The sequence below is a fragment of the Cryptomeria japonica genome, chromosome 9 (genome assembly GCF_030272615.1).
Source record: "Cryptomeria japonica chromosome 9, Sugi_1.0, whole genome shotgun sequence".
Classification (NCBI taxonomy): domain Eukaryota; kingdom Viridiplantae; phylum Streptophyta; class Pinopsida; order Cupressales; family Cupressaceae; genus Cryptomeria; species Cryptomeria japonica.
The window spans coordinates 300129164-300143851 of NC_081413.1; the positions used below are offsets into that span (position 1 = coordinate 300129164).

Sequence of the window (14688 nt, forward strand, 5' to 3'; positions counted from 1 at the left end):
CCTAGAGCTTGGTTTATCAAAATTGATGAACATTTACTACAACATGGATATAGTAGGCATCCATATGATCCAAATCTCTACCTCAATAATCAAGGGGGGAGATTGTGATAATTAATGTATATGTTGATGACCTCGTTATCACAAGTTGCTTAGAAACAGTGGTTGAGAGTCGGGAGACAACCAAGAATGACCTCTAGAAGGCATTTGATATGACAAATCTTAGACGATCACACTATTGTCTAGGCTTAGAGTATGGCAAACTAATCACCATATCTTTGTATCTCAAAGAAAATATGCCAAGACAATGCTTGAGAAGTTCAGAACGATGGATTCCAAACCCTTCTCTAAATCCATGGAATTAGGATTGCAATTATCTGTTTTTGATCCATCTCCTTAGGTACATGCAACTCTTTACCAACAAATGATTGGAAGTTTGATTTACTTGACGTGCACTAGATTGGATATCAGTTTTGTTGTTAATTATCTTTCATGATTCATGCAAGAACCAAGGATGTCATTGGAAAGCAGCAAAACGGGTCCTAAGGCATATACATGGTACAATGAATCATGGTTTGGATTATAAAAGGAATGATCAATTTTTCTTGATAGGATATACAAATGCAGATTATGCAGGTTCTGTTGATGATAGGAAATCTGCATCTGGATTTGTTTTCTTCCTAGGTTCAAAACCTATTTCTTAGGGAAGACGCAAGCCACCGTTGTTCGTTCCTCAATAAAAGCAGAATATTGTGCAGCAAGTGCAACAGTTTGGTTACACCACATACTAGAAGGATCAAAAGTGCCTCAAAATCAACCTACAATCCTCTATTGTGATAATCAGAGTGTTCTCAAGCTTGTTCACAATCCAGCATTTCATGAACAAACCAAACATATTGAAATTGATTGCTACTTAATATGAGAACATGTTCAACAAATTAATATTCAGCTCCAGTTCTGCTCTACTTAGGAACAACATGCTGACATCTTCACCAAGCCTCTTGCTTGTGTGAAGTTCGAAACTTTATCAGGATTCTCTTATTAGTAAAAGCAATGATGTAATAAGGGGGGCATGTTGGATATTTCATCATTACCGTTATGGTTTGTCCGTATATTGTTTGTTTTATGCTTGTTATTATTTGTTTGTAAAATTAGCATATTTGATTAATTTGTTAGTAATTTGTTAAATGCATAAGTGCTAGATAAAGCACATTGTTGCAATCATGTTTATGTATTTCCCTCAATGTAATATTGAGGCAACCTTTTGGGTTTCAATTTGCCAATAAATCTGCAACTCATTGAACTGTCAAGTACTCGTGAGTTTTTTTTTTTTTTTTCCAAATGAGTACTTGAAAGATACCTTGCTGGCTTGAGGTGGCCAAGTTTTTGGCAAGTAGTGATAGAGAAATTTGGTGTCAGATAGAAAAACTCGTGGGATGTTGTTCAAATGTTGAAAAACATTGTTTTTTTCCTACTTAATCATACATGTCATAGCTAAACCTCGCACAACAATTGTGCATCCTTGAGAGCAACTTGGAAGGATTTTTAGTGGATTTGAGAGGCAGTGTTAGCAAGAAATCTGGAGAACATATACAAAAGTTCTGAGTCCCAAGAACTTTTTGTGTGTTGTAGTTGGAGTGTATGCCCCTAATTTTTTTGAGATTGTTTTGTAAGTTTGAATGCCAAGATGAACAGCTTGCTGATTGGTTTTGTTTCAGATTTCATTCACCATTAAAGAGCATTCATAGAACACATTGCATTGGAAAGATTGAATAAAGCAATATGCATCAAATAACAATTTCACTGTAAACTCTTTAAAGCCCAATACATATAGTCTGAAAATTCAATGCAATACAGTGAGCAAACCTGGAACAATGACAATGATGAAGATTTCAGTCTACAATATCTGAAAATACTCTCTTGGAAATTTTTCCTTGATACAACAAGAGTACAATAAGTCTTCTATCTGCTGGTCCTTGAGTTTCATCAACTGAAAGCTATCCTTCAACCCTTCCAAAGACCCAAACAAAGTCTGCTACTATAGGTAAAGGTCTGAAATCATGAACAGCAGTTTTGTCAAAGCTTCATATGATTGTCCCCTACATGCAGGGATCTGAAAATTCCTTCAAATCACCCCCAAAAGACACCAAACTGCTCCCTTAATAGCTGTAACAATGAAACACCATATAAAAACCTGCAATTGAGGAGTTTAAACCTCCCTCACACTATTTTGTACTCCTTATAACCCCACGAAGCCTGCTGAAGCTGGGCACCAGCTCCCAAAGGGGTAACTTAAGCTAGAAAGATAAATACAAACCAAACCCATGCATTATATACTGATCTTTATCTCTCAGCAGTCGGAAACACTTTGCAACAATACCTAGAACAATAAAAAGTTCCTTCCAAGAGTTACGAGCATAAATAAGGGTTCTTGTGCATTGAAATTTGTATGGCCAGCACTGAGAAAAAGTCCAGATCTTACCAAACTTGAACAACACTTCAAAAAGAAACTAAACACTCTAAAAACTGAATACCCAAATCAGAAAACCTTATATATCTTTTTTTCATCAGTACCCAGATCACCAAAACTTAGAAATTGAAGTATCCTTGACTAAAAATCCAACAACCAGCTAGGGTGGATCTTTCACCACCTAAACTAGGTCAACTGTAGAGGGTTTTTGTCTTCAACAATCTTTGAAAGAACTCTCCAGGTTTCTTTTCAACAATATCTTGTTATGTGTGCACAAGCAGAATATAAGAGAATGAGAGCCCAAACCGCAATATATAGATTTGGAGGGAGAAATTAGGGCAAATTCAAATATTTGAATATAATATTCCCTCAAAAAGGACGACATATAACTTCTAAAAACAACTTCTGTTGCCCATAGCCTAGGCATCCCAATTGGAGACACACTTTTCAAAATATTAATTAACTAAAGTTAAATATTAAAAAGTCACTTTTGAAACACTCAAGTTAAAATAATAAAACAATTTTTATAACCTTACAAATTCTCACCAAGGCAATGGAAATGGAAAATCGAACATGCCATAGCCAACTAAAGTTGACAGATGATATTTGATGCCGTGTGATGTCCCCGCCATGACACTAGAACGGAATTGTCTTACCCATGCTACCATTATAACCTCTAGGCTAGGAATGATTGCATACGTGATACAATTAGAGATAATTATCCGCTTCCTATTCCCTTAGAGATATGGGATCTCCTCTAAGACACATTTAGGAATTAGTTAGAATGATAGACACTATTCTAAGGAAGCGGTTATGAAGAGGCAAGCAAATTAACAAAAGGACACTTCTATTCCCAAAGGTTACCACTGTAAGAAAGGTCACCACCCTACATACTGATGGAAGACTATAAAGGAACAACACCGAGTGGTCAAGAGAGGAGGCAAAAGGAATTAATTAATAAATATAATATCAAAAAACAATTTGAATATCTATATCTTCAGATCATATCATCGAAGGATAATTATTTGATTGGCAGATCAAATTCTTTGTAGACAGTATTCATTCATAGGTTGATTATCACAATCATTACTGGGACATTAGATTGGTATGCTGTGTCTTACGTATGAATCAAATATTTATTACGACTATATTATATCCGAATACTATAGCACAACAGTTACATTTGTTCTTATTTTGTACATATAATAGAAATAAGAAGATCTATATTGGTTAATTAAGTTTATAACAATTTGCTTAATTTCCATTGTTGACATATATATTCATAATACAAAAGATACTAGCATATTCATAGCCCAATAAGGAGAGGCAGAGTAAATCCATCCTAGTTTAGGTGAGCCCCAATGGTGGTCTGGATGGATGTTCTTGAGACCTGGGCCCAATTATGGAGGTGGTGTCAGTGTGCCCTAGACAAGTAAATCCCCATCCAGGGTTGAGGATTAGAAAGGAAGTAAGAACTGGGGCTTGAACATAGCCACTATCAATTGTACTATGAATAAATATGGTTATCTAGTTTAATAAATTAATTTAAGGCATGATAATATTAAGTAATGGGTGTTGACTATTAGGAAATTGGTAGCATCCTAGTAGGGGATATTACATGTTGACACAAACACATACAATAAATACTAATAGCAATGTTCTCTAAGAACCAAAGAGATCTAACCTAGAAAACCTAGAAAGGTCGATGCCTTGCAACCACTACTATAAATAGTAGTGTTCTTTGAGGTCCAAAGAGAACAAATCTAGAAAAACCCAAAAACTTTGTTGACTTGCAAGCACTTACTATAAATAGTAGTATTCTTTGAGGACCAAAGAGAACAAACCTCAAAAAACCCCAAAAAATCGGTGCCATGCAAAAAGTAGCAATTGCTGTTGAAACCCATTGAAACTGAGAACTAAGCTCACAAGAACATTGGAACCATCGCAATGCATTAGGAAACCTATGGAAAACCCTGGAAACTGGCTAATGCTCACAAAACATGATGGTGTAAAAATGGGGACATTATATTAGTTTATTCTCCAAACTCAATCATATCAAGGGAAGATGGATTTGATCCAAATAAGAGATTAATCTACTTAATAGAATATAAAGACATCACATAACATACTATGTATAGAACTCCAAAATATTTGTATTACTCATATCATGTTAGTACATCATATATATCATATCTTTATACTCTTCTATAACTTCTCATATATTCATATGTTATCTATCTCTATTTACAGTCTTTTACATATATCTTATGTCTTCTACATACATCCTTCTTCTGTCATTTACATCTTTCAATATACTTATATCTAAGGGATAGGACGTGACCCATATGTAGTATCCCTATCTTAGATGCTATATTTTTAATCTTGTGCTCTGCGGGCTTGATGCAGTATTTTGCAGTAGGATCTTTGTAATGCCCCCTTTTGGGATTTACTTTTAGTCCCGAGACAACAATTCCAACTTAAGGTGAGAATCGTAATACATTTATAAATATAATTTTATCAAATCTGAAGATATTTCATTATAATATTTAACTTAAAATTCTAAGAATAGTTCGGAAGGGAGAACTTATCTTGAGAGCTGTCTCTGATTTGACAATGGGAGATATGTTATGATCTTGTCTTATAATTTCTCATAGTGAATGAGTAGCTATGTCCGATGTAATCTTTTAATCTTAAGTTCACATTGTCTGATTTGTTCTTATTATACCATACAATGATTAAAGGAGAGTCTATGCCTCAATAGGTTGCTGTGTCTGATCTTGATCATTGTGCTCCTACAATATGGATGGACGTTGTTCCTGCTCTGTACGCATATGCTTGCAATGAAGGTGCTGTCTCTGATCTCTCTGTATGCTTGTGCAACTTGCAAATGGATATGACGCCTCCAAGAGACATATTTGTTGTCTCTTCATATCAATCGTTTTGTTATTGATTAGACTTCTTAACGTGATCGGTGCATAATCATATATAATCGTTGTTACCTTAAAACATAACAATTTATCTTGTAATTGCTGCCACCGTAATCCTCTTCATAACCAAATTGGGTTTTGTACACATTTGATATTTGATTATCATAATTGCTGACTTCCACTTATTACCACTGCTTACTATTGATGATTAACATTTACTTATAGTTGTTTCCTCCCTTAATTGAAAAATTGCTGTCTTGTCGCTTAATCGATATTTCAACCTCTTTGCTAAATAAAGCATCATTAGTGGCTAATCATCCAACGCATTGTCTTCTCCTTAACTTGATATTACTTAATAATACAAGTTGATGCCTTTAATTAATCGATGATTGTCCCACCTTGTTAAAGATGCTTAATCGATGTCAATTCCTTCCATTGATTGTGCCTTTGTCAAATTGATAATGTCTTATCTTTTAGTACGATTGCTGTCCTTACGTGACTTTTTATTGCTGGCTATTATTATATGATCCTTGATCAAGTTCTCTGCTATTCTCATATCACAGCAATGATACTTTAATAAGTGCTTATGATCACTTGATGTTAGGAATTGCTTGTCTTACTTTCTGACCAAAGAGAATCCTTTTTACTGTACTATACTTCGATGCCTTTTAGTAAATGGAATTGATCTACCATATAGATCTTGTAATTCTGAAAGGTTACACCAATTGAAAGTGAGGAGTTGTCTCCCTTCATTTGTCGCCACTCTTCACAGCACAATCAATGTTTAATCGCTTATTCTTATCATTAATCACACCCATATAATCATGATTTCTTGTGAGCATGAATTGCCTCCCTTTTGTAGACAACTAATTGGTGATTAGACATCAGCATTGACAAATCACACCTTTCATAATCACAGGTGTATATTAATCACCTATACCTCAATTGTAATCAAACATAAATATGATTAGTAATTGCTGTCTTGCTTCTTTTAATTGTGTCTCTCTATGAATTGTACAGATTGGTCCATTATGCAAACCACATCACACATGGATATCGTCTGCCTTAATCTCCAGCCCCCTTTGACCATCGGATGTTCATTTGTTATTGATATAATTGTGGTCATGGGAGTTGCTTGCTAATACAATCATTTGGGGAGTAACTAACAAATGAAATGGTTAATTCCTTAATTCAATATCTGTCCATGCGACTTCCTCCAATATTATTTTTGGTGTAATTGGTATTCTTTCTGTTTTTTTATTACAGTGCTAATATGAGATAGGCTTATCTCGCTGAATCTCCTTTCAGTAGATTCTTATTGTTGATCGGGATGGCATAGATCATTGGAATCTGCCACTCATTATCTTCACAGCTTAGCTTACAATGCAAATCGCACCTTCACCCTTCATAGACATTGCTTATCTCTATGATCCAATGCTGTTCTTAGTGATCATTTTAATCGCTGCTACATTCATTCAGATCAGCTATTGCTTGGTTATACCTTAATCATAATATGAGTCGATACTTGTTTGATTGTAGCTATCTTTATTAGTAAAGATAATACAATGAGCTTTCTCAATTGTTTGCTGTATATCAATGTTATGTTTCCTTATGATGGTTCCTTAATATCATGCTGTTAAAACTTGAACCAGAATATAGAAAAATCCGAGAACAGAAAATAGAGAAAGAAACACAAATGAACAAGCCCTCTTATCCTGGGAAAACCCTCCACCTGAGGGAGAAAAACCCAGCCCACTCAAAATTAACTTTATTATATCTCAGAAAAGAATACAATTGATGATAGTCTCAGAATACTATCAATCATAATATTATGAGTTTGATTCTCTATGAATCAATCATAAAATGAACTCAGCTGATACAACTCGAATACAAACCAAAAGTACAAATATCTGAAACTCAGTATGCAGAAAGAAATACACAATATTTCTGATCTGACAGATATGATCACAAGGAAGAAGAAGCCGATCAAGAAAGCTGCCGAAGAAGAAAAACGTGACAAGGAAAAATGACGAATATAACATATCGGAATTTCAATGAAGAGTCACACGAAGGGAGAGGTAGAGGCATGGACAGTTACTTCTGCACGGACAGCCTCAACACCTTCACCGACAGCCTCATCACCTCCACGGACAGCCACATCACCTTCACCGACAACCGTTGCAACATGAAGAGTCACCGACAGTAAACAAGGCAAGGAAGGAAGCTAAGGAGCCAATGCTAGACAAGATAAATAATGAGCCGATAATCTCTATCGAAGCTATATCTTCAACACTCCCTCTTAGCAAGAGAGAGATCTTCATTATATCAACATATAACAAGTACACATACCTGCAACTCAGAAAATGTCAACAAAAAAAATCACAGTTTTTATTCAATAAAGTTGTTATTTGAGTATAACAATATTCATCATAGCTACTCCTAGAGGATGAGTAAAACCAAAAAATAAAAAACATAAAGTCATACACATGACTTCCACCATAGCTACTCCCAGAGGGTGGAACAAGGGATTTCACCTCGAACTTCTCTCACAAAGAAGAACTCATTAATCAAGGGATTTCACCTTGAACTTCTCTCGCAGAGAAGAACTCATTAACCAAGGGATTTCACCTCGAACTTCTCTCACATAGAACTCATTAAACAAGGGATTTCACCTCGAACTTCTCTCACTGAGAAGAACTCATTAAACACAGGCAATGTATCACTAAAGATGAGACTCCCTCTCAGCAAGTGCATCATTCTCCATCACACCAAGCTTTTCTCGGAAGTAACAGAACTGCACTCTCAGAAGTGGCTTGGTGAAAATTTTTGTAGTCTGTTCCTCTGTAGAAATGTACTTGAGTTCAACTGCTTTTCGTTGAACCAGGTCTCTCAAGTAATGATATTTAATTTCCACATGTTTGCTTCTATCATGAAATATTGGATTAACTGAAAGTTTCACACAACTTTGATTATCACACATAATCACAGTAGGTTCCAAAGGCTGTCCAAACAAGCCTGCAAGTAATTTCCGAAGCCGCACAGCTTCTTTTGCAGCCACACAAGCTACAACATATTCTGCTTCAGCTGTACTTTGTGCAACACAAGATTGTTTCATGTTGCACCAGGAAATCATAGCTGAACCTAGACTAAAACAACAACTTGAAGTGCTTTTTCTGTCATGTACACAACCTGCCCAGTCTGAATCAGAAAACCCCTGCAAGTTCATCTCTACACACGAAGAAAAATTTAAGCCAAGTCCAATTGTACCACGAACATATCTCAATATATGTTTGGCTGCCACAAGGTAAATATGTCTTGGTTCACACATGAACTGACTCAAGGTATTAACTGCATAGCATATATCAGGCCTTGTGTTAACCAAGTATATTAAGGAGCCAATTAATTGTCTATACATAGTAGGCTCAACTAAATCTGAAGTAGCTACATCCTCATGTAATTTCTTCAGATTTACTTCCATAAGGGTCACCATAGACTTACAATCTAACATGTCAAATCTTTTCAAAAGGTCAATTGCATATTTACCTTGACTCAATATGATTTCATTTGGTCTTTGCCATACCTCAAGTCCAAGGAAATAATGCAACAAGCCAAGATCTTTCATTTCAAATTCTGAAGCTAAATCCTTCTTACATATGTCAATGAGATCATCATTACTAGTGAGGAATAAATCATCAACATATAGTACTAAAATCAACACCTTATCATCACATACCTTGAAGCATAGGTCTGGATCAACGCCATTCTTTAGAAAACCCAAGCTCAAAAGATAGTGATCTATCCTTTCATACCAAGCATGGGGAGCTTGTTTAAGACCATATAAGGCCTTTTTCAGTCTGCATACATGAGAGTTTCTATTGTGAATAATAAAGCCCTCTGGCTGCTCAATGTAAACCTCCTCTTCAATTTTACCATTCAAGAAGGCTGTTTTCACATCCATTTGATGAAGTTTCCAACCCTTAACAGCTGCAACAGCTATGATAGTCTTGATAGAAGTGTAACGTGCTACAGGTGCAAAGGTTTCTTCGAAATCTATACCTTCCTTTTGGGAAAAACCTCTGGCTACAAATCTGGCCTTGTACTTTTCTATACTCCCATTAGCTGCATGTTTGATTTTGAACAACCACTTAGAAGAAACCACTGATTTGTTTTTAGGCCTAGGAACAATGTCCCATACATCATTTTTCATAATAGATTGATATTCCTCTATCATGGCATCTTTCCACACTTGCTGATTTAAAGCCTCTTCAACATCTGAAGGCTCGGATGCCAAGATATGACTCATCAAAGATACAAAACCAACAAACTTGTGAGGTCTTTTGCTTTCTCTGGAAGTATCACGAGGGGCTGCATATTTTTCAGCATCTTCCATAGTATGTCTAGCCCACAAAGGTCTTTTCTTGTTAGCTGAACTAATATTGGGACCTGCTGATGTAACTATAGAGTCAACTGGATCAATTGGATCAACTGAATCAACATGATCTTCTAAATCTGTAAACTCCCTCTGAATGTCTGAAGATGGATTCGGATCAGCTGTGTCTAAATCTTGAGGGTGCTCAAAATCTTCTTTATCAACTTCTATGCTAGATTCTTTGAATTTCATGCAAGCTACATCTTCATCAAAAGAAACATCCCTGCTGATCTCAATCTATTTTTGTCTTGGAATGTAGATTCTATATGCTTTTGAAGAATCACTATAACCAACAAAGATGTCTTTCTTGCCTAAAGGTTCTAATTTAGATCTTTTCTCTTTAGGAACATGAATATAAACAGGGCATCCAAAGATTCTGAAATAACTTACATCTGGTTTGACACCTGTAAAGGCTTCTTTTGGAGTCAAGTTGTTTAGAATCTGATGAGGACTACGATTCTGAATGTGAATTGCTGTCCTGCAAGCCTCAGCCCAAAGAAATGTTTGAAGACTTTGGTCATGAATCATAGCCTTTGCTGCTTCAACAACTGTCCTATTCTTCCTTCAACCACACCGTTTTGTTGAGGATTATAAGGGACACAAAACTCCCTCTTAATCCTAGCTTCAACACAAAAGTTATGAAAAACACCAGAAACATATTCTCCTCCATTATTAGATCTAAGAATTTTTATTTTCTTGCTAGATAGATTTTCAACAAGAGCTTTGAACTCTTTAAATCTGGACAACACTTCAATAGACTCTTTTATTAGACTTAAGAAAGTAAATCCAACACTTACGAGAAAAATCATCAATAAAGGTGACATAATACCAAAAACCACTAAGAGAAGCAATTGACATAGGTCCACATAAATCAGAATGAATTAATTCTAGAGCATTCTTTGCTCTACTTTCACTACTATGAAAGGTGCTCTTAATGTTCTTACTTAGAGCACACCCCTTGCAAACACCTTCATGGTTTTGATTCAGCTTAGGAAGACCAATGACAACCTTCTCCATTGAAGACAAAGTTTTGAAATTTAAATGACCAAATCTTTTATGTCACAGCTCATTTGAACTTGAAGAATCATGAGCTAAGACTAGAATAGGATGAGCTGAAAGCTTGTAAAGACTATCATGACGAACACCAATAACATGAGCTGATTGAATAGAGTTCTTCTTCCATGCAAGTACTTTTCCATCAGCAAAAGCAACATGATAACCTTTGTCTTCTAATGCAGAAATAGAAATCAGATTCCTCTTAATACCAGGAGCAAATAGGACATCACTTAAATGAAGAGGAATGCCAGAGTCCAACTGAAAAGAAGTATAACCAGCACCTTTCATAGAATAGCAAGCATCATCACCAATGATAACTTGAAGATGAGAGTCTTTTGCTTTCAAGTTTGAAAGGTGCTCACGAAAACCAGTGATATGATGAGATGCTCCACTATCTATCAACCAAGTATCACAGTTAGTAGGAACATTACTAGAAAGTGTAGAAATAAATAAGAATCCTTCAGAATTTTCACTTGACTCTTTGAGGAGAAGGATTCTCAACATTTGCAACAGCTGCTTGAGTCTTAGATTTTGAAACACAATCTCTGGCAAAGTGACCAAATTTGTCACACCTAAAACACTGAATTCTAGAAAGGTCCTTCCACTTTTTCTTGGCAATAGGAGCTGACTCATCATTCTTGTCTCTGAATCTTTTGAAGTTACCTTTCTTTCCTTTCCCCTTAGATGCATGGGCAGCAAGCACATGATCATCTTTATGATGAGATTTGCGACCATAACCTCTTGCTTCTTGTCTGCATTCTTCCTGAATGCAATCTGCTCTCAACCTATCAAATTTAGGAAGATCGTCTCTTCCACTGATGCCTTGAATGAAGGACTCCCAGGAGATGGGAAGTCCATTCATAGCTAACATAACCAAGTCTTTATCAGCAAAAGTATCTCCAATTGCACTGAGCTGATCTTTTAACTCAGAAATCTTCATGAAATAAGAAGTAACAGATTCTCCTCTAGACATTTTCACATGCAGCAATTGATGCGTGAGGGCTAAAGCTCTGCTAGTATTGTTGAATTCATAAAGATCCTTTAGAGTTTGAAACATTTCCTTAGCTGAATCCAACTTAGAGATGATAAGCACTAGATGATCCTTAACATAATCAATCGGAATTTTCTTAGCCATGGTCTTGTTCTTTCTCCATTGAACTTTCTCTGCATCAGCAGAAGGTTCTTCTACATCTTTTGAGACATAGTCAAGGAGATCATTCTCTTCTAGAGTGATCAGAATTCTAAATTTCCAAGAAGAGAAATTTGACGAACCATCTAGTCTATCTTCTACTTTCAATCCGTTCACCATGATGAATGACTTAGGCAAACAACTAAAAGAAATAAAGAACTTAAAAATTCTGGTTTTGGATCGATCTTCTAGACCCGCTCTGATACCATGTTAACACTTGAACCAGAATATAGAAAAATCAGAGAACAGAAAATAGAGAAAGAAACACAAATGAACAAGCCCTCTTATCCTAGGAAAACCCTCCACCTGAGGGAGAAAAACCCAGCCCACTCAAAATTAACTTTATTATATCTCAGAAAAGAATACAATTGATGATAGTCTCAAAATACTAGCAATCATAATATTATGAGTTCGATTCTCTATGAATCAATCATAAAATGAACTCAGCTGATGCAACTCGAATACAAACCAAAAGTACAAATATCTGAAACTCAGTATGCAGAAAGAAATACACAATATTTCTGATCTGACAGATACGATCACAAGGAAGAAGAAGCCGATCAAGAAAGCTGCCGAAGAAGAAAAATGTGACAAGGAAAAATGACGAATATAACATATCGGAATTTCAATGAAGAGTCACACGAAGGGAGAGGTAGAGGCATGGACAATTACTTCTGCACGGATAGCCTCAACACTTTCACCAACAGCCACATTACCTTCACCGACAACCGTTGCAACATGAAGAGTCATCGACAGTAAACAAGGCAAGGAAGGAAGCTAAGGAGCCAATGCTAGACAAGATAAATAATGAGCCGATAATTTCTATCGAAGCTATATCTTCAACACATGCTAGTTCCCATAATAAATAATAGCATGTATTAATATCATGCTATTTCTCATAATGATTAGTTTAAATTTTTAATTAAAACTTATTTAATCGTTTATCAAAGCTAGTTGTCTTCAGGTTTGGAATGAGGATATTACGATCTTCGGAACTGTGTTTGACTATTCATCTTTCCTGCTGTTGACGTGTATTTTGTACACAATCATACACAGAATAAAATACCAACAGGCATCTTATCCTCTCTTGAGAAAATAGTCTCTAACTGCTGAAGATCTGCAAAAAGGATCAGTTAGATGGACTCCAAGGTTCTTTTAGTGGGGTCTCCACGTGTGGACAAGCTTTTTAGTGGTATGATGTGATTTGCTGTTTCCTCCAAGGCGTCTTACGTATTCAAAGCTCGAAGATTTTACTAGACTAAAGGAACTTTCAAAAAAAATGGAAAAAGGACAGGGTTTAAGGAAGTCTAGTCTAGCCTAACCCTATGAACGACTTAGCATGAATGAGATTTGGCAAGACTCAACTAACTTCAATTTTGCCATAAGGTAACAACTCAATTGAAATTAGTGCGATCTTCTAAGGTAATATAATGGTATTCAATGCATCAAAGACCAAGGACACTACTATGAAGGTACATATCCTAGATGCGAAAATGCTTGAAGGTTAAGAACTCAAAATGTTTTCCAGTCGACCACGCAAGGCGTTCCTACAATCAGCAAGAAGCTAGTGGTTTGGATTGCGAATCCTACCAAATATCAAATCTCACACTTAGCCTTTCGAGTTAACAAACTACTTCGATTGAGCGTGATTCAAGTACATCCAACAACCATGAAGATAACTTAAGAAATTTGCAACAAAACACCATAACTTCAATATTTTATTGATTTCCAAGTCATCATATACAACAATTGCTTGAATTTCTCTCTTCAAGACTCAATCTTGCTACAAAATAAAAATTGCTTACAACTCTAATCTCTCTATTTCACTCTTAACTCTATTACAAATGAAATGAAAAATGGGGGTATAAATAGCATCCCCAGTTACAATGAAAGGTCCAGATTGAAAGTAAATCAATGGACAAGATCATGACACCTAAACCCTAATTAGGGTTTGTTACAAATGACCTCCTTTTTACTGAACAATATTAAATACATAGCCAAATATTAAATTTGGCACAAACATCTAGGAGGTATCAACCAATGAGAAATAAGATGTCATGTCATCTGTAACAACCTTTCATCTAGAATCTTATTCCCTTTCCAATTCTCTTTCTTAGCATATGCAATGAATTTTGTCACGATTCCTTCGATTTCTGTGCTTGGAATCTCGGGAAGATTCTTGATACTCTCTTCTAAGTGGATAACCTGATCAAATGCATCTAGAAGAGCTGCGTCCCAAGTAGGTTCAAGTTCCTTTGTTCTATCAATCAGGAGCATGGTGGCATACATCTGATCATACTGCTCATCTGTAACATCTGCGTCCTTGCGAAAGATGATCTTGATTCTATCCTCAAATTCTTGTAAATCCACATCTGTCTCGACCTCGATCCTTCTGCCAAGAATGGTACGAAGTACCTCAAATACTCTGTCCTGGATCGGATTGATCACCTCCTCAACTTGACTACATCTAACACTGATGTCCTCAAAGAGAACACTCTTTATATGGAGTAAGGTTGACCACTGAAACAAACTGTGAGAATCACCTTCTAAGATCCTCTCTTGTGCTAAAATTCTTCTGGATGTATGTCTTATAACTTTCAAGACAGGGATGACAACGTCC

At 36.0% G+C, this 14688-nt stretch overlaps 1 protein-coding gene across 2 annotated transcripts in view; it reads left to right on the forward strand.

Moving 5' to 3' along the window:
• LOC131079584 (pentatricopeptide repeat-containing protein At1g07590, mitochondrial) overlaps nucleotides 1-14688 on the forward strand; it is an 85654-nt gene that overhangs the window by 46597 nt on the left and 24369 nt on the right. Inside the window, exon 2 of one of the 2 annotated variants that reach the window (XM_058017574.2) lies at nucleotides 5229-5313. The exons of the other annotated variant lie outside the window; for it this stretch is intronic. Within the exon in view, the coding sequence (XP_057873557.2) occupies nucleotides 5299-5313 (15 nt within the window). The 5' untranslated portion in view covers nucleotides 5229-5298. The remainder of the gene's footprint in view (nucleotides 1-5228; nucleotides 5314-14688) is intronic. 2 annotated transcript variants of the gene reach the window in all.